Source organism: Drosophila busckii, chromosome 2R (assembly GCF_011750605.1).
Source record: "Drosophila busckii strain San Diego stock center, stock number 13000-0081.31 chromosome 2R, ASM1175060v1, whole genome shotgun sequence".
In the NCBI taxonomy this organism is placed as follows: domain Eukaryota; kingdom Metazoa; phylum Arthropoda; class Insecta; order Diptera; family Drosophilidae; genus Drosophila; species Drosophila busckii.
Window position 1 is genome coordinate 16,478,974 of NC_046605.1, and position 19,506 is coordinate 16,498,479.

Consider the following 19,506-nt stretch of genomic DNA (forward strand, 5'->3'; position numbering starts at 1 on the left):
ATTAAATTATACCGCATTTTGTTTTTGTGTGTATACATTTTATTACAATTATATATAGCGTAATCTATTGGCTTAACTGTTAATAAATCGTTGGCTCAGCAGAGTTCAACCAACGGCTTTGTAGATATTTTCAATTGCAAACTTTCAACAATTTTAGCAATTTGTTGTTGCAGCGCCTCCTTGGACTGACTTGCATCGATTTCATGCCAATAGCAGCTGTCCTTGTCACGTTGCTCAGCCATGAAGCCGTCAAATACGTCGCTCACTTTGCGTTGGAACTCCACATTATCAAAGCTAAACCATAAGAAAAATAAATTAATCTATAAGAAATTGTTAATTTTTTTTGCAAATACCGTTCATCGCCATAGTTTCCACGCGCTGTCAGAGCTTCCGGCTTTGCCTTCATATATATGACTGCATCGGGTTGGAGCAGCCCTAGATCGGGTGCACAGCACCATTTTAAATCGAGTCCCTTGGCCACTGAATACGCTGCACCGGAGTAAGCATAACGGTCACAGATCAATGTCTTGCCATTTAGCAATTCCTGCTTGATGTCTTCTATGCGCTCCCAGCGATTTGCTGAGAAAAGCAAATGTATAACCTGATGGGAATGTTCTACCTGGCTGGTCAAGTACGAATTTATAACCTGACCTATTGACGTTGTTCTATCCGGAAAGTTTATCCGCTTTACATCCACCCCTTTTTGCTGTAGTCCCTCGCCTATGAAGTAAACAGTTGATAACAACTTAGTGTGTAATGCATTTCAACTACTTACACAGCAGTCGGCTTTGTGTTGTTTTGCCCACGCGATCACAGCCTTCAAAGACTATAAACAAGCCGCGTTTTTGTTCACTCATGTTATTGTTATCCTTATATATTTTTTATTTATTAACACAATGTCTTGTAATAAAACCCCGCCAAAAATTGTAGTCCACAATGTTACAGTAACAATCGATTGTTTGCTTATCAAAAAGCAAATAGGGCTGCACAGCTGTTTTTGAATGAAAACAAAAGCTGACTGCTATAAAATTGGTAGTGGCGCGTGTTTCGAACATATGAAAACGTTTATGGTGTACCGCATAGCTTAAATTATAATCAATCACATATTTCATTTATACGCTTAAAATTAGTGAGCAAAATAATATTTTAAAGTAAAAAACCGAATTTTCAGTGAATTCAAATTTAGATAACATCGAACGACATAATTGGTCTATCGATAGTGTGTCACATCACTAAAACAGAAACCAAAAGGAAAGAAGCAGAGCACACGTAAATTATATTTTGTTTTAAACAAATTAGAACGCGTGCGTAAACGAAAATATTTATACGCGGCATTTGTAAAATCCTATGCAAGTTGTATTAACTAAACGCACCAATGCTTTAAAGTGCAAGTGTAAACTTAATAAGGCTAAGTTTTTGCCTGCCTTTACGGTCCAAAACAAGAAATTCGCAAAAAGCCGTCACAACGAAACTGCAATGCGCTGCACTCGAGTGTGAGAAAGAGGGAGAAGGAGAAACTTAGGTATTTGGCAAAACAGTGCTAACTTTTACTAGCCCCACTAATGATCACCTGTGATTTAACCACCAATCATCACAATTACTAACAGCATATGGAATTATAAAAAATACAAATAAGGGCAATAAACACACATACAAAAGGGTATAAAGACCGCGTGCTAAACGCTCAGGCAAAAAAAAAACAGGGACAGGCATGCAAAACAACGCTGTCACTGTCGATAACTTATCGACTGTTAATCGCGCAAGGACCGCTAGCTGAAAAGTTTTGCCTTTGCCAGTGGGTGGATATTTAGGATATGTGCATGGTGTGAAAAAAGTGCGTGTAATTTTGTTTATACTCGTTAAAGAAATAGCCGCAAGGGCTCTACATGAAAATATTGCAATAAATGCAGCTGTGACAATCGCGGCTTTTAGGTGTACGCAAAGTAAACAAATGGGCGACAGCAGCTAGGACATTATTATGCCGTATGGCCTTATAGATACGTTAGTTTTTTATACCAACCATTTTAGCTGAGTGCAAGTGTTATGTGCTAAGAGCAAATAATTGCGCATTCTTGTGACTCACAATCGCTTTAACTAGGATATAAAAGGACTTGGAGTGTCTACCTCTCACGTGTTCAGCCGCTGTATGTTCAGTTAGTTACGCCTTAGCTTAGCTCCCCCCAGCATGTCTAACAACAATCATCCGCATGGCCATTTGAGTCAGGCGGCACAGAATCCTTCATGGAATCCGCTGCAAGTAAGTATGCGTTTGCCGGCAGCTCAAAACAAACCGTGCTGACAACTAATCTCTGCAGATACCATCATATATACCGCGGCAGCCACAACTGGCGCACATGTCCAATGAGCGATCCATGGTGCGGTCACCATTGGCCTGGCATGCGCCGTCCGGCCAACCGCCACCGCCACCAACGCCCGATGCGCTTTATAATTTTATGTCGGCCAATCATAAAAACGTAACTACCTGTAGTTCGTTTTGTTCGTCGCTCGTTATGCCTACCTCCCAAAAGAAAACCCAACGCATGCACCAAACTCCTGCAAACTTCTACCTGTAGTCAAATCCTTAATCCATTTAGCTGTGTCTCATTTGTCTTTGCTTTTGCTTTCACTTATGATTTCTTTGTTCATACAAATTTAATGCTTGAGTTGTTAATTTTTGCAGCTGGATCATCATCATCAAATGAATTCATTGCTGGCGTCGCCATATACAGCAACATTGCCTTTTGACTCCATGGATTTATCGCTGCAATCGAGTCGTACCGCTGCGCCGGCGCTGAGCAAGTCTGGCCAACAGCAGCAGCAGCAACAACAACAGCAGCAACATTTGCATGTGCCGCCAACTTACCCAACGATGTAAGTAACGTTATATGAGCTCAACGACTTTTTTAACTATTAACGACTTTTTGCAGTCATAATCTGACCACAAATGCGCCGACCACAGCTGCTGTGCCAGGACATTTGCAGAGCATGTCCGCTACGGCTGCAGCTGCTGCTGCCAGCAAATATCTCAATGCCAATGGTGCTAGCGGTGCAGCTGATTGCGAATCGCTGCTGCCGCCGCCGCCCAGTACCCCGCCTAAAAACAATAACACCAACAGCAATCATAGCAATAGTAGCGGCAGCGGCAACACAAGCAATAGCAACAACAATGTGCCGTCTCCACATTATATGCAGTCACGTGATGAAAATTTCAAGTTAACGCAGCTCAAAAATTTGCAAAACTCGCCGGATATGAATAGCAAGGACTGCGGCTATACTGGCGGTGCACAAACGGGCAAACATGCCGCGCACAACTTGCAACAGCAGCAACAGCAACATGCAAAGAAACGTAAGCATGCATTTTATCAAAGATTATAGAATACTATACGAACTAATTTCTTAAAGCTATCCCATCGTATTATTTCATAAACTTGTCGCGATATAAATAATTTGTACTTTTCAAATAATTACATAAATATTCTAAATCATCAAACATCTAAATATTTTTTTTATTATTTTTTATTTTGATCTTTCTACAATTAAAAAAGGCACGGCTTTTATTTAGCTGCTGTATTCTATAATCATATTATATTTAATAATTTCCATAAAAACTATTTATAATCTAAATACGTTAAATTTTTCTTACAGCCTCGCCATTGCGCAACTATTCCCAACAGCAGCAGCCGCCGCCATACAACATGACACCAGCGGCAGCAAATATGAAATACAATGGTCCACAGACGCCGCCAACCCCACAGTCACCCTTGGACTACAACCAGCTGCATCTGCATCATCATCATCCGCTGCATGCTGGCTATGCGCCGCCCACACAGCAGCAACATATGCAAGAACAGCAACATATGCTTTATGCAGGCGCAACGCATAGTCATCTGTTGGCGCCTCCAGCGCCGCATATAAACAGCTCGCCGTATCAGCAACAACAGCAGCAGCAGCAACAGTCGCAATTGCAGCAGCAGCAGCAACAAGCTGCAGCGCCTCAACAAACGCACACGCCTCAAATGCATTCCCGCAACGCGCCATTAACGAATCTCGACATGTTGCCCAAGCAGCAGCACGAGGAGGAGCCACAAACGATTATAACAGATCTATCAACAACGACTGCATATCGCAATAACGCAGCACCAGCGCCGACCCCAACGCCACCAGCAGCAACAGCCGCAGCAGCAGCAGCAGCGGATGACAAACAACTGCCAGAGGCGCCCGAATCGCCTTACATGACCACCTCAAACGAAGAGTCGCTGGAGTCCAATAGCAACAGCAGCAACAGTCGCAAGCGACGCAAACGCAAATCCAGCCAAGTGATGCGCGTGACGCCCAGCGAACCCATCAAGAAACAACGCACGCCCAGTCCACAAAGCAATAGCTGCAGTCCCAAGCACTCACCCAAAAATGGCAACGATACTGTGGACTTTCAGCACTTTGGACTGAAGCCACAGGAGAATGGATGTTCAGTGACGCCGCCAGCCATCAGCGCTGACAATAGCAATAGCTCCAGTGCGCTGTTCAACGATGCAAGTAATCCCAAGACAAAGAAGCAACGGCAGGCGCTGCTGCAACGCAATCTCACAGAGCAGCAGCAGCAGCATCAGCAGATACGAGAGCAACATGATGAGGAGGAGCCTTTGCCGCTGACAAATGCCAGCGCCAGCAGCGCTACGCAAATGCCACCGCCACCCAGTCCACCAAGCAATAGCAGCAGTAGCAGTTCCAGCAGCTCTAGTGCTGCTACACGCAGCAGTCACAGCATGCCGGAGAGCAGCGAAGCCACGCAGATCAAGCAACTGCCGCTGCAGCCGGATAACAACAACAAAGTGACTGTGGCGGATACGCCGGCATCGCCCGCATTAATGGAGCAGGGCAACATAGATGCCAAGCCGGCGGTTAGTGTGCATGAAGAAGAAGAGGACCAGGAGGCAACAGCGATCAATCAAACGCCACCACAAACGGCAACAGCAACAACACCGCCAACAACAACAACAGCAGCAGCAGCACCAGCAGTTGCTGCTGCTACCAAACCATTAAGTGCAACTGAAGATTGTCAGTTTAACGAGGTGGAGGACAAGCTGGAGCAAATGTTTGCCGGCATTGAGGATGAGCCCGCAGAGCAAGAAACTAATGAAACCAAAACAGCTGCCGAAGCAACACATGACCTCAGCGCTCAGCTGGCCTTAGATAGTGTTGCCAAGTTGGAACCCAAATCAGCATCAAGCACGCCACCAGCAGCAAGCACACCTACGCCTGAGGTGCGACCCATGGCTACCAAGGCGTCCATGAAGTCTACGATGCCGAGTCCCATACGCATTGCCACGCCCACGCCGCCGCCAATCGCTGAGGCTCCAACGGAAATAAGCAAAGCTGCAGTTGCGCCGCCTCCGCAGCCACCGCCGGCCAGCGCTAAGCTGACAGCACGTACGCCGCCCACACGTTGCATGCCACCGCGTCGTCTATCCATGGGCATGGATCCATCGCTGCTGCGTTTTACCTTCCAGGAGCAACAGCCAGCAGCTAAAGCCAAAAAGAATGCAGGCCGCAAAAAGCAGCCAGCTCCAGCTTTGGCACTAGACAGCGAGGATGACGATAAGCCGAGCACATCAGCCGCTGCTGCTGCCGCCTTGGCGCGCAAACTAAGCGAAGCTGCAGCAGCAGCCAAAGCCAGCAATGCCAAGGCCAACAATACAAGCAAAAGCAAGAAGAAGCAAGCAGCGCCCAAAGGCAAGAAAGCAGCAGCGCCAAAGCAGAACAACAAAAAGGCAACAAACAATCTACGTAAACCGCCCAGCACCGATGAGGACAGCACGCCGGCGCCTACGGGCAATGGTGGCGCCGCTGCCGAGCTGCGCTTCAAATCCCCGTTCGTACTCATCAAACCCGACGGCAGTCTGAGCATTAAGAACACACACAACGCCGAAGATCTCAATGAGAAGCACACCAAGAAGAAGCATACAAAGACGCCGCATGAGCGCAAAAACCTGCGCGGCATGCACAGCTCCACATTAAGCAATCGCTACGATGCGGACACCACAGACTCCAGCTGGATTTGTGTCTTCTGCAAGCGTGGGCCGCACAAGCTTGGTCTGGGCGATCTGTTCGGCCCCTATCTGATTTCCATCGACTGTGAGGAATACCGCGCGGCACTGCAGCTGCCAGCGACGGGTGCGCAGGACATTGATAGCTTGTTCGTCAGCAAACGCAAGCGCGCCGACATGGTCAAGCTGCAACGCAATCTGCCCGTAGTGCCCGCCACACTGGCGCATATAATGCAGGCGCCCAAAATAAGCATGGTGAGTTGCAGGCTCTATCAAGGATTGCAGCATAGCACGACGTAAACTAATTAATTGTTTTTCGTTTAGCACAAACGCAAGCGCAAGCAAACCCACGACAGTCAGCACTCGTTCAGCGACGATCAACACGAGTCGCAATCGCAGTGCTCCTCGCAGGATCCGCTGGACTGCAGTCACGAGGCGAAGTTTGCGGAAACATTTCGCGGCATGTCAAAGACCTCCGAGCTTGGCTACGAGATTTGGATGCACGAAGACTGCGCCATCTGGGCCAATGATATACAGCTGATTGGAGCGCATGTCAATGGACTCGATGCCGCTGTCTGGGATAGTACGCGCTATCAGTGCGTGCGCTGCGCACAGCCAGGCGCCAATATCTGCTGCTTTCAACGCGCCTGCAAGGCGGCCGCCCATGTGCCCTGTGCGCGCGATGCCAACTGGAGGCTGAGCGAAAAGAATCGCCAGGTGTATTGTGAGCTGCATCAGCATGAGACGAGTGCAATACCAACGGCAATACCAGCAATGCCTTTGCCAGCGCCGCCGCAAGTGCAGAGCACTGTGCCAACGGCACAGCCAGCACCGCTGCCACCGCCTCTCCAAGTGCACCTGCTTCCCTGAGTACGCGTGCGCATTATGAAATGCCGTATGGGAGTCGTCGAGCGTTGACCGTCGCATCCTGTAATCCTGTTCCCATAGGTGTTCACATACAATTTTGTGGTTGTTCAAATTTGTACATAAGTTTAAGAGACGGAGAGAGCGAGAGCAGCAGCCAAGCGACTTTGTTAAAGAGCATGCATGTAAAAAGTTCATTTAAGACACTTTCTCCATACTGTTTTTGAAACTAAACTTTTATCTGTAATTCTGATTTTTGTTTATGTATAAATCGCTGTACATTTGAACGAGTTGACGACAGTTTTATAGTTTTTAATCAATTAGTTTTCGTAATTGTTTATATTAAATGTAAATTATTGTATTGATTATACAAATAACTAGTACTTAGTATCTTTTGTACTGTAGTACCTTTTTAGTTTATAATGCGTATACACAACAAATACTTTACATTGCTTGTTTTTTACATTCATTGCACTTACATGAAGTTACATCACACGTTTGTTAATGCTTTTGTTTCCATTGCTTTTCTTTTTTTTTTTTTGTTTCATGCAATTTTGTGTGTATAAACAAATACTCCATGCCATAACGTTTAAATTTTTATATAATATAATATATACTGGTTGATGCGATGATTGATCAAATTAATTGCATTGTATGCACTGCATTCATTTAAGCTAAGCATGTAACAATTAATAGCAAAATGTTTGAAAGCAATTAAACGACATTCACAGTACTATTCAAAATGGCATATTGTACAACAATATAAATATTAACATTTACTATTAAATATTAATACTGATAATAACGATAGCTACATGTAAAAGTAATGCATAAAACATTGTATTGTATTTGTATTCATATAATAAGCAAAATTCTAAACACAATAAAAATTTAATCTCACAAAAGAAGACGAGCAAACAACAACTATAACTAAAGATTTGTTTTCAACATTTTTTCATAGTAACTAGGCTTGCCATTTGTTGGGTAATTGCATTAGCAAATGAAGTATATTCAATTTGAATATAAGAATTCAATTTGAATTGGCTACAACTGAACGTTGGTAACAACATAGGTTTTGTTGTTGCTCTCCAAGCTACAAACTACACCCACCCATAAGAAACTTTATTTTGGTTTTAACATTTCTTTATTTAATTTATCATTACATACAAATATTTAACTTAATATAAATAATAACTTAGCTATTTAGTAGTAGTAATCTCATGTCGCTGTCAATAACGATATCGGCGTTGACGCATCAGCTGGGAGATGCTATCGTTGGGCAGACGACCAATGCTGCTCTGCGGCACCTGGTAGGAGGTGCGACCGGCGTAGAATGCATTCTCACGCGCTTGCTCCGAGCCAGAGGCGGTTGCTTTCCCTATGTTGCTCAATGGCAACTCATTGACGTTTATATCGCTGCGACGCTGCGCCACCTGTAATGTGGGTGAGGGTAGTAGGCCATTGCCCAGAGTTGGCAAATTCACATTCATGTGCCCAAGTGTAGTTGCTGCTGCGCCAATAGCTAGTGGTGGGAAAAGAGGCAAATGTTGCTGTTGTTGCTTGTAGGGCAAGAATACATTTGGCGTTAGGTAAGGTTGCTGATTGGCTTGTATCGAAGTTTGCTGATTTGCTGGCATCGCAGCTGGTTGTTGCTGTTGGTTAAATTGCTGCTGCTGCTGTTGGCGATAAGGCTGTTGCTGGTATTGGTTTTGATAGCTTATGGGTTGGTGCTGCATTTGTGGCTGCTGTTGATGCTGCTGCTGGTGTTGATGTTGCTGATTAAACTGTTGCTGTTGCATTTGATACTGTGGCTGCCGTTGCTGCTGGTGGGGCTGCTGCTGCTGTTGATGTGGCTGCTGCTGATAACGCTGGGTAATATAGCTCAACTGCTGCTGATGTTGCTGTTGCTGTGGCTGTTGCTGCTGCTGTGGTCGCTGCGGCTGACGCTGTGGTTGCAGCTGCACTGACTGCTGCTGCTGTTGCAAGGTACTGGGACTTGCAGCATCCGTGCTGCCAAACTTCGTTGTCAGAAAATCACTCAATGCTACATAAGAACTTGCGGGCGTGCTCTTGGTCTGCGGCTTATTGACCAGATTCTGAATAATATTGCCAGCAGCATTTGGCTCAATGCGTTGTCCCTCTGCGCGTGCAATAACAATGCCAGGAATTGTTGGCAGCACGATTGGTTGCTGCTGCGTGCGTTGTGGCAAAGTCAAACCAACTGCAGCTGCAACAATTTTATATTTTTCAATTATTTTTGTTTGTTTCATTATTTTGTTCGACTTACCTGGAGCAGTTGTGACTGCTGCTGCCGTTGGCTTTGCAAAGTTGAAGCTGTTGGGCTTAACAACATGCTGTTGTTGTCGTTGTGGTTGTTGCTGCTGCTTTTGATAGTGATAACCATTGCCGTTGCTGCTGCTGCTCTGATGGCTGCTCTTGAAATTCTGTAAAATTGAGTCATCAACAATGGCGCGAGTTAACTTATCAAAGGGCAGGAAAGCATTGGAAGTGGATAGACTGGAAGTGCTTTGTGTGGAAGTTGGTGATGCGTTATGATTGAGTGTGAGTGTGTTCAAGGGGGGTGCGGGTGTGTAGTTGTAGCCAGAGGCAATGGCTGAGATTTGTTGTGACAATGTGGACAGAGCAGCTGACGTAGTTGCAGTTGCTCTAGTGCGAGGAGCTGTTGTTGTTGTTGTGCTGCTGCTGCCGCTGCTGCGGGGTGTTGTAGGTGCACGCGTGCGCTGCAATGGCGCTTGGGTTCTGTAGCTAACTTGACGATTGCGTCCACGCTGCACAGTGGTTCTCACTGTTGTTGGTCCTGAGGAGGTTGTGGTGCTGCTGCTTCTACTGCTGCTGGCACGTGTTGCTGGCGTGTAGACGCGATTGCCACGCTGCAATTGAAAACGCTGCAGATTGTTTTGCACGCTTTCAAAACTGCCGCGTCGCTGGCTAGTTTCCTTTTCTATATCACGCACAATGAGCTTCTTGTTTGGACTCTGTTCGACGCCAGCAATCAAAGGCTCTAAAGCTGTTGCTGCCGTGCTGCTTGTAGTTGCTGCTGCTCTTGTTGTTGTAGCTGTTGCTGCTGTGGTTTTAGCTGTGCTAGACGACAAGCGTGACAGTCGCAAGCGACTTGCTGCCAGGCGATCTGCATAGCTGCGCGTTGGCGTCGTGCTGCTTGGAGCTGTTATTGTTGTCGTTGTGCTGCGACTTCTGATTGTCACTGGTCGCGCTGTTGTGCTGCTGCCGCGCTGCGGCCCTTGACGACGCAAATTGTTGCTCACACGTTTCTGTGAGAAACGTCTATAGCTGCGTATGCGCTCCTGTGTGCTGCTGATCTCAGTGACCGTCTCCGTGGATGTGCTCATGGCGCTGGTGCTGCTGCTCAAGCTGGCGGTGGTTCTGGGTCTAACTGTAGTCGTGCTGCTGGGCACAGCAGCTTGCTCCGCAAGTGAAGTCAACTTGACGCCCGCCAGCAATAACTTTTGTGCCTCCTGCTCCACGTCGTGTTTGGCTGGCTCTGCCTGTTCAGCGAGTCCTGCGCTGGCCGTAAGCGCTGCAGCCAGCGACTGAGAAAGTGCTGAGTGAGTCTCATAATTACTTTGAGCTTTAAATGCATAAGTTGTTGGCTGCTTTGTTGTTGTGTCTGCTGCAAACGCTGGCGGCAAAGTTGGCACAATTAGCAACGCTGGCGTTTTTGTTGTAGTCGTTGTTGTTGTTGTTGTTGTAGTTTTATCGCTAATGAATTTATGCTTATGTTCAGTGTCTTTATGAGCATCAATGGGTATCTCATTGGGCTTTAAGTTATGTATTTATGTAAATTTTGTGTGTGAGTTGTAGGCGATAGTTGTAGTAGAGAATAGCGTTAGAATTGAAAGATTGAAAGAGAATAGAAGAAAAGTGAAAGTTGAAAGAGATAGAGATAGAATAGTATACATAGTTTATAAGCTGCGGCAAAATAAGCTACAGTAAACGCTCGTAAAAAAGTACGCAAATTAAAATAATTAGTACAAAATATATAAATTATATTAGGCCTAAAAAATAATACTGTTTTAACACAATTTCTTTTGCTGACTTAAAATAAAAGTTAGTAGACAGCAAAATCTTTTTAGTTTTAACTTTAGCAAAATCAATTGATTCTTGAATTGATTTGCTCGTTATGCTGCTTAAAACAAATTTGCACCATTACATTTTATATTTTAATTAAAACAGTCGAATCTGAATTAAATTCGCTCTTCAAAGTTTTAAATTCGAACAATATAGGTAAAAGTAAGACTATCTGAGACGACGTTAGAGCAAAAATTACATTTTAAAGCGCGAGCGTTACTAATTCTATGAAGAATAAATGTTCCAATAAAATGACTCTAAAGTCTGCTTCAATAAATTTGAATTTACTCTACGAGCGTGCCTAATTATTTATTAACATGCCATTTACTTACCGTTAATCTGACTATGCCCGACGTCTGCTTGGGTCTGTTGTAAAGGTAGTTAGAAGAAGAGCTAACGCTGCTCCTCACGCTGCTCTTGTCGTTGTTAGTTGGTTGCATGGCAAAGCCACGACTCAAGAATCTAAATGGCTGTTTGAGCTTCTGCGGCGCTGAAGTTTGATAGCCTGACACACTCGGCTCCACATCGGTGGAAGCTTCTTCCAATAAATTGTTTATATTGGCTACCAAATCAAGCTGCAGTGCCTCATCCTTAGTAGTGCGTAATTGCTTGATATAGTCTGGCGTCATTTGCTCGCTCGAGGCACTGCCCTCAACCAGCTGCTCCAGTCCGGCATTGACGCGTGCGGCGAAATTCTTTTGCTTCTGGAAATGATACTCACGCGGATACTCGGCAATGATGTGAGCATTGGTATGATCAAACTGTATGCCAGGATCGGAGGAGAGCTCGCCCAGACTATTGACATAGACATCAGCAGCAGCGCTGCCGCTGCCGCTTGCTGCAGCTGGCAGAGCTTCGCTTTTGATGTCCTCGCCACGCAGCGCGGGCACAGTGGCTGGTTGGGCCAGCACGCCGCTCAAGCTGCTCAGATCCTTGCTGAGCGTATGATGAGTTTGCGTCGACTGCTGCAAAGCCTTGGAAATAGTCTGCGTTGGATATTCCATCATTTGACGCACACGCTCCATCATCTGCTGCATGTCGCCCACAACATTATCGCGATTCATATCATAGTAACGCTCCGACTCGTCGCAGTTTACATTGCGATACCAGTCGCAAACAAACTTCTGCTGACTGAAGATGGTGCCGTTGGGACAGAGGAAGCCAAAGCCTTGTGGAGAGCGCGCAGTGTGTGCGCAGATGCGAAACGCCTGACAGCGACTCTCCACATCCGCATAGTAGCCTGCCAAAGCAGCAGCAGACTTAGTAATTGAAATATTTTTGAATTTTATAGCGCCTACCTTCGTGTCGTTGATTGCATACAAAGCTGGTCTGTGGCACGACGCTTAGTATAGGATAGTCCACGCCTGGTGTGCCTGGTATGGTGTGCCGCAGATCGAACTGCTGATCCGTATAGTCGCTCGACTTGTCCGCATCCTCAAAATGCGCCTGCTGCGCTGCCACGCAGCCGATGATCAGCAGCAGCAGCTGCCAACGTAATCCTAGCCAGCACATGAGCTGCAAGTGAAAAGCCCAAATCATATGTTAATATTGCAACAGCGTTGGGGCATTATGCATGCGGCTGATTGATAAATTATGAATCAATAAGCATTCATTGATTAAAAGTGAACAAGTTGCTGTTGAAAATATTTATATTTGAATACAAAACGCTGTGCGACGTAAGAGCGGGCGCGCCGACTCATTAGCATGACAACAACAACAACAACAACAGCAGCAGCAGCAGCAACAGCAACAGCCAAATAGCTTGGAGGCGTGACTGAACACGTAATCGAATTTGGCGTTCATAAAATATTTGTGTGCTGATTTATTTAATCAAAGCAAATGACCATAAAACAGTTGTGCTTAGACTATTAGCGCACAGTGTGGCTGTGTGTGGGCATAGCTAGTCGCATTCGTCAGTTAGCCATAAGACAAGCTTTAATTTGTCTTGAAATAATAAAAGGAAAAGTAGATAATGACCTTTAAATTGTTTGTAGCTCGCTCGACATATTTTTTCGATGTGACGGAAATTCAATTTCCGAATCAAATAGACATAACTTTGAAATACTTTAGGCATGTTTATGAAGGAACTGATAAAGTCAATTATGGCAGCTACTGTATTTCATACTAAACGTTTCCTTGAGCAGTTGAAATTGAAAGCAAAAACGAAAGACTTAGGCAACGAACTTGCATACTCCACAAACAAAATGCAAATTTTTTTGAAAAACACTTGAACGCTGCCCGATCATGTCATTTAAAGTGCGCGACTTGATATTGAATAAATAATACTTATGTATAAAAATATATGCAACAGTAGTCGCCGACAATTTGCCAAAGCGCAAAGCGCACAATTTTATGTCTTTGTCCGGCCAACACACACACACACATAGACAAAAGCGTCAAAAGAAATAAATCAACAAAGTGAAGAGCAGAAAATAAATAAAATCAACATTTAATTATTTGGCCATTTTAACTGTCTGCGGTAAACTTTTGATAACTTAATCGATTATATAAGATCAGTGGCATGCAACAGTTGGATGATGTAAAAAATTATTCAATATAGCTACGCGCATGTGTAGGCAGACATACTATAATTAAAACTTTCTTAGGGTGTGGCATTACTTAGAGACAAGTCAATAACCTCAATGTCAACAAACCATAATCAGTTCTATATAATGACTATACTAATTGTATTTTAATGATCGCTGCCACTGGCTTAGACAGACAATTGTAATTACTTTATTTAAATGCAGCTGCATAATTAAATTACTTTCAGCTCAAACTACGCTTGTTCAGCGAAGGTTTTGGGCAATGTGTAACGCTATTTGTTACATTCGACATTTTCAGGGTTATTATCAAGTGCAAGGTGGCTTCGTTAACAATGAGGAAGTCATGTCCATCATTATTCATATCTATGCGAGTCGATTGACCAGCAACTGTTTTACTACTCATTGTTTTCAATGATCCATCAAACTAGACGAAAACAATGCCAGACAACTCAACTGGAAAAACTCATTAAACTGGCGTTTGGCTGCGCATCTCGAGCTGCTCCACAAAATAAATTGCTTGGCTTACAAGTTTTTCTTCCCCGTGTGGTTTGCAGCCAACGTTGTAATTGTTATTAACATATCAGTACTCGAATTGAGTTGTTCAAGGGCTGGCAATCAATTGTTCAAATTCCTAATCACGCTCGCTTAATATCTTCTTTGTTGGCCATAAATTAGCAGCACGTTTTAGGCAAAGCCAAGCCATAAATCTTTAAATGATATCACTTGCCGCCAAGTCAATTATTTATAATTTTTGTTGCGCTGCCTGAGAACTGGTTTGCGAATAAGTAATTAAACAGCCGTCATCTAATTTTGATATGCGCTAACAAATTAGCTATTTAGATTGATTTATGGCAGACAAGGATAGCACAAAGGACTGCAGAGCCGACAGTCAACCACTTCAAAAGGCTCAAACCGGGATTTACCACAGACACGGCGCTTTGCTCTGGAGTGGCCAACCGACGCTGCTGAAGTGTGTAATGTGTGGCTGCCCCACTTCAAATAACAATCTAAGAGTCGCTCGCTGTGTGTGGCGTTTTTTTTTTATTTTTTGAAGTGTATAAGTCAATGTTTGATAGATCCGCATTGTATGGATATTATGGGAATCTAAATTTAGACAGTTTTATATTTACGTTCAGTAAGTCTTAGAGCAGCTGTAAGTTTAAGTTATAAATAATTAACACAGCATAGAAACTGAGCGCCAAATACTCTATTAACTTGCAAATCTATGTAAGTATTATAGAAAACAGATTTAACTTTAAATAAGTATATTTTGAATGTTATAGCACACTATAAAACTTAAAATAATAGTGCAAAAATTTGTATATTTTATTCACTGTTTTTTGTTTTTATAAATTTAACTTTAATCTTTTTATGTTTGTAGTGTTAATTTTTGTATAATAGTTTTTTAAGCGTTTATTTGTTTCACAGATTTTATCAAAATCCTTTTATTTTTACCTTTTTTTTAAATTTAGTATTCAAGTAATTAATTTATTTTTGTGTGTTCTGTTTATCACTTTTTGTATTTAAACTTCACTTTGAAACGAAGCAAACAAAAGCATTATCCTTTGATCCTTTGCGTTGATAACTGGCACGAAAATCAAAACCAAACCGCTCGAGCCGCGAACTTGAACTGAACTGAACTGAAAACGCCAAAGATATCGAAATATTTTTTTGGCCAACAATGAAGCATCGCAGCAACAAGACAACTAAAAAGGTCTTATGATATGCGTAAAGAAGAAGACACAACAACAGCAGCAGCAGCAGCAACAACAACAACAAAACAATAATCGATTGCGTATTTGCTGAAGATGATAATGAAGTTGATGATAATGATGATGATGCTGCGCATGCTGCTGCTGCTGGTGCTGGTGCCGGTGACAACCTGTTGCTGTTGTCGCTGCAACAGTTAAAAGCCAAAAAAGCGAGAGCAGGCAAAATCAAATTATGTTAACTGCAGCTTTGGGGGCCCTTGGCTGCTGCTGCTTGGAATTGCAGCTAACTTTCATTTTATTTGCATCTTTGGCATTTTTCTCACGATGTTGCCAACATATGTATATTTATGTAACTAGGACCACATTATACTTATTATGTAGTTAATTTAGATGTAGATAATTTATTTTATTAATTTTATTAAAGAGCTGTCAAGGCTGCGCTGACAATTTCCGTATCAAAGCCATGTCAAAGCCAAGTGTGACCCAAATCTAAGCAATTTTTTAATTAAACAAAAGCCAGCGCGATCAATTAAAGTTACTTAAGTGCTAATCTAAGAGGGCTGCACTTGAAGCGTTTATGCGGTGCCAAAATGATTAATGAAGTGGGCGGCGGAGTGTAATTCACGCATATAAAATGCAAAATATTTTGTTTATCTTTTTTCATTTATAGATTTATAGCACATGTTAGCTTAAAAGGCATAGCCAAACAAAAGACTTGAACAACAAGCGTATTTGATGTGCAAGCATTTTGCCCCTGAGCTGCTTTTGCCTAATGCATTAAATAAATACAAAACTGTTTATTTGGTCAACTGTCACAAATGGGTCAACGCAGCGACTATAAAAGGAAACAGACAGAACATGTCGAATACACTTGACAGCATGTTGCGTTGCCATTGGACATTAATTGCGCTGGCTGCTTGCCTCTTGATGCTAGCGGACTTGCCACAAATAGCTGCCACAACTTCAGAGGAAGAGCTGGATATACCGCATATTAACTATGATGACTTCTTCAAAGCCTATGTGGCCATGGGTGATGCGCTCTTTGGCACTTGGACGCCCAGGAATTTTGCAGCGGAAGTGCAGCGCATGCGAGAAGAACAACAAGGCTATTAACAATGACGGCAGCAGCGGCAATAATAAGGAAGACAAATAACTTAAGACTTGGCTATAAGTTTGCTGCATGGCTTACAAAATAAATTATTTAATTAAATGGCATTTTTTTCTCAGCTTTTGTCATTTGAAACTTTAATGATGTGCGCGTTGCTTGCGCATTGTTAATTTAATTGTTTGTTTGGCTTTTGCATTTAATTGAATTTCCAGGGTATCTTTTATTTGCTTATTATTTATTGGCTGCTGCGCTGCGCTAAGCTGTCTGAGCCTTTTGTATGTCTTATCTATAAACATGACACTTCATATGTTTTCGTTCATTGGCAAATTAGTCTTTATTTTATTTTCTTGACAAATCCGTTGAAGCAACATTTGAATAAAAGTCTACACGACAGGCAACTATGCAAAGCAACAAGCGAATTCTACCATAAATCAAACAAAAATAAATCATTATGCAAGCACTTGTGCCAAATCTTTTATTATAAAAATAGTTAAATTGATGATAGTTGCGCATTTGGCATTATAAATGAAACCAAAATAGTTTGCAATTGTTGCCATTGTGCCAAGTGTTGCTTTTGCCTCAACGCTAAGTAAACCAATTGTTGGCACTTCAAATTGACTATAAAAGATTCTTTAGGCATAATTTATTGTTAGCTTTTGTTGTTGTATAACTTCTAACCTGCGGCTTTATTAAACAATTAAATCTTATTTATATGTGGGCGCCATCGTGGCAAGCGTTGCGTATACTTTATATACTTCCTGCATGCTGCTTTATAATTATGTTCATTACACACACTAATTATGGGTTTTAGTTGCCAAATCAAAGAATCAAACATGCTTAGCTTGCAATTACCACAGCTCAATATTTGCTGCTACTTGATTTAAATAAACTGTGCACTGTTTGCCGACTGTACCTGCTTGAAGAAAAATGTAATAAATTAAGCTTAAGCTTGACTTAAGTCAGCTTAGAGTCAGGCGTCCATCACACGCAAGCTAGCAACAGCATTAAAATAAACATAAATGCAAATTGACGCACATTAAGCAGTGCTCAGGGCTTCCAATACTTATTATGAGAGAGAGTTAAAGCAATCAATGAAAACAAGAACGCGCCAAAGTTGAGCGCAGCCAACAGTTGGTTACACTTTGACTTAAACATGGAATATTGGCATTGATCGAGAACTGGCTAAAGCTTAAACAAATCCGTTAAATACTTTATTGTGGGTGCAAATCGTTTTTGCTGCTCCGGAAATAGACCTTGGCAACTAATAATTATTTCTAATTTGGTGTGTTGAGTGCTTATAATCTCCTAAATTCTGTTACTCATAGAGAAATACAGTTATGGCTCTATCGAGTCAATTTGTCTTGCTAATCAATCAACGCTTTTCTATGCCTGTTACAACTTAATGAAAGCCGTTTTAATTTTTTATCAGAATGTCATAGTGTGTAAAAGAAACAAGTGGACAGGTTAAAGTTTGGCGCCACCAACTTTTAAATACACTTTGACTAGGCATCGCAACAAACACACACATGCACTCACAAACCATACACACAAAACAGCGGACGCGTCACAGCTCGTTTTCGCTGTAGCGGTCAGCAGCGACGGCGCCTGTCTGCGTCGGCAGCGACCGTTTGTATGGCGCGTCAGCACGTGCACCCCGCTGACTATATTTAAAATTGAAATGTCAATAATTCCTAAGCTATTTATCCGATCGATCTGAAACGTGCACAATCGGTCGAAAACATGACTAGGCAATTTTATGATTTACTTTCAGATTTTAAAATTTTTTGTACTGCCTATATATATTTCGTTTTTTTCGATTTGCGGGAGAGGGGGAGGAAATAAAAAAAAATAAAATAAAAAGCGTAGGTCCGGGATATAGGAGCACCTACATACCAAATTTGGTTGCTCTAGTCCTTACAGACGGACATATGGACAGACGGACAAACGGACGGACGACGGACAGACGGACAGCCGACATGGCTATACTCACTCAGCTCGTCGAGCTGATCAAGGAATATATATACTTTATAGGGTCTGCCACGCCTCCTTCTCCCTGTTACATACATTTGAGCAACTTCATAATACCCTTTTTCCATTTTTTACAAAAATGTCAAAGTGTATAAAAACTGTAACAATCAAGCACAACAGCTGTAAACTATTGTCTTTAAACAATATATTTAATCATCATTAAATGTGCAGCATTCATTTATTTAGCTCTTAAGCTAACACAAAATTCCCACAGCTTTGAAGAGTGATGGGCGTTTACTTCTAAATGCATGTCAAATATCAAATTAGCCGACAAGCTTTCAAAAACCTTAATGCCCCAGCCTGACATGCTGATAAATCAAAATTATAAAGTCGAGTCAGTCGAAGAGGCGCACACTCATTTCAAATGCTATAACCGAATACAGAAAATTTCACTTTCGTGTCAGATTCGCCGGCACGGCATTCGGTTACAATTTAAATAAATATTTAAGAAATTAATATAAGTTGCTTACATAAGTAATGCTTAATTTAAGGTGCGTATATAACAATAACAATCAAAACTCAGCAAGACAAGCAAGCGCAGAAATTAAAGCTAAGCTTTAATTGCCCGATTTACCATACAAAAAGCGAAAACAACAACAAGAGTATCTAAAAAAAAACTTGAACTTCAAGTTTAACTTCCATTTCCGCTGCTGCTGCTGGCTGCTCAGTTATAAATTCCATAAACCCAATTCCCTAAATCAAACGCATATTACATCACACACATGCCAGATGCTTACATCGATGCCCACGAATGTCTAATGTCCAATGTCTTTGCCGGCGCTGACAAACACATGTTAATTTCTTCGTCAGCTCGAGACTCTTTCACTCCTGCGCGTTTAAATTATTGATTTCGGTTTTGGGGAAAAAGCAGCAACAACAAATTTCATAATCAGCATGCTGACGTTGCCGGTGCCGGATTATTATCAACGCCATAAATTAATCAAGAGACACAGACACTCCAACACACACACACACACACACAAAATGAGAGTGTGCCGGCTTGGGATGCTGCGCATCTTCTCTCTGTCTCTCTGGCGCTGTAAGGCAAAAAGAAATGCATATGCAAATGCGAGCAACACTTTGATTTTGCCGTATGG

The 19,506-nt window shown here is 42.6% G+C and overlaps 3 protein-coding genes across 4 annotated transcripts; 1 reads left to right on the forward strand and 2 right to left on the reverse strand.

The window, feature by feature from the left end:
- Positions 1-19: 19 nt before the first annotated feature.
- LOC108595794 (thymidylate kinase) lies at positions 20-931 on the reverse strand. Its single transcript, XM_017981085.2, has 3 exons — positions 776-931; positions 354-720; positions 20-294 (listed from the first exon to the last, which is right to left on the reverse strand). The coding sequence occupies exons 1-3, from the start codon at positions 855-857 to the stop codon at positions 96-98; spliced, it is 648 nt and encodes a 215-aa protein (XP_017836574.1). The 5' UTR covers positions 858-931; the 3' UTR covers positions 20-95.
- Positions 932-1,271: 340 nt separating this feature from the next.
- Positions 1,272-7,200, forward strand: LOC108597354 (uncharacterized protein CG5098). Of its 2 annotated transcripts, XM_017983861.2 has the most exons (7): positions 1,272-1,522; positions 1,608-2,257; positions 2,316-2,474; positions 2,681-2,871; positions 2,928-3,346; positions 3,646-6,299; positions 6,369-7,200. In XM_017983861.2, the coding sequence occupies exons 2-7, from the start codon at positions 2,186-2,188 to the stop codon at positions 6,912-6,914; spliced, it is 4,041 nt and encodes a 1,346-aa protein (XP_017839350.1). In that variant the 5' UTR covers positions 1,272-1,522; positions 1,608-2,185; the 3' UTR covers positions 6,915-7,200. The 2 variants fall into 2 exon arrangements, with proteins under 2 accessions (XP_017839350.1, XP_017839352.1); XM_017983863.2 differs by lacking the exons at positions 1,608-2,257; positions 2,316-2,474 and having other exon boundaries at positions 1,273-1,522.
- A 937-nt stretch (positions 7,201-8,137) lies between these two features.
- On the reverse strand, positions 8,138-13,922 carry LOC108594878 (platelet binding protein GspB). The gene is made up of 7 exons (XM_017980015.1): positions 13,845-13,922; positions 12,314-12,530; positions 11,348-12,255; positions 9,374-10,705; positions 9,196-9,304; positions 8,873-9,135; positions 8,138-8,692 (listed from the first exon to the last, which is right to left on the reverse strand). The coding sequence occupies exons 1-7, from the start codon at positions 13,920-13,922 to the stop codon at positions 8,138-8,140; spliced, it is 3,462 nt and encodes a 1,153-aa protein (XP_017835504.1).
- Positions 13,923-19,506: the final 5,584 nt, after the last annotated feature.

What these genes read in the sequence shown, in the direction of transcription:
- LOC108595794 (XM_017981085.2), bottom strand. Translation starts at nt 857, where the DNA reads ATGAGTGAACAAAAACGCGGCTTGTTTATAGTCTTTGAAGGCTGTGAT. An exon ending in AACACAAAGCCGACTGCTGT is followed by an intron (nt 721 to 775) that starts GTAAGTAGTTGA and finishes TTTACTTCATAG; the next exon opens with GCGAGGGACTACAGCAAAAA. An exon ending in GGAAACTATGGCGATGAACG is followed by an intron (nt 295 to 353) that starts GTATTTGCAAAA and finishes CTTATGGTTTAG; the next exon opens with CTTTGATAATGTGGAGTTCC.
- LOC108594878 (XM_017980015.1), bottom strand. Translation starts at nt 13,922, where the DNA reads ATGAATAATGATGGACATGACTTCCTCATTGTTAACGAAGCCACCTTG. An exon ending in ATAAGTTAACTCGCGCCATT is followed by an intron (nt 9,305 to 9,373) that starts GTTGATGACTCA and finishes GGCAATGGTTAT; the next exon opens with CACTATCAAAAGCAGCAGCA. An exon ending in TGCAACAGCAGCAGCAGTCA is followed by an intron (nt 8,693 to 8,872) that starts GTGCAGCTGCAA and finishes CAACAGCAACAG; the next exon opens with TTTAATCAGCAACATCAACA.
- LOC108597354 (XM_017983861.2), top strand. Translation starts at nt 2,186, where the DNA reads ATGTCTAACAACAATCATCCGCATGGCCATTTGAGTCAGGCGGCACAG. An exon ending in CTTCATGGAATCCGCTGCAA is followed by an intron (nt 2,258 to 2,315) that starts GTAAGTATGCGT and finishes TAATCTCTGCAG; the next exon opens with ATACCATCATATATACCGCG. An exon ending in AGGCGCCCAAAATAAGCATG is followed by an intron (nt 6,300 to 6,368) that starts GTGAGTTGCAGG and finishes TTTTTCGTTTAG; the next exon opens with CACAAACGCAAGCGCAAGCA.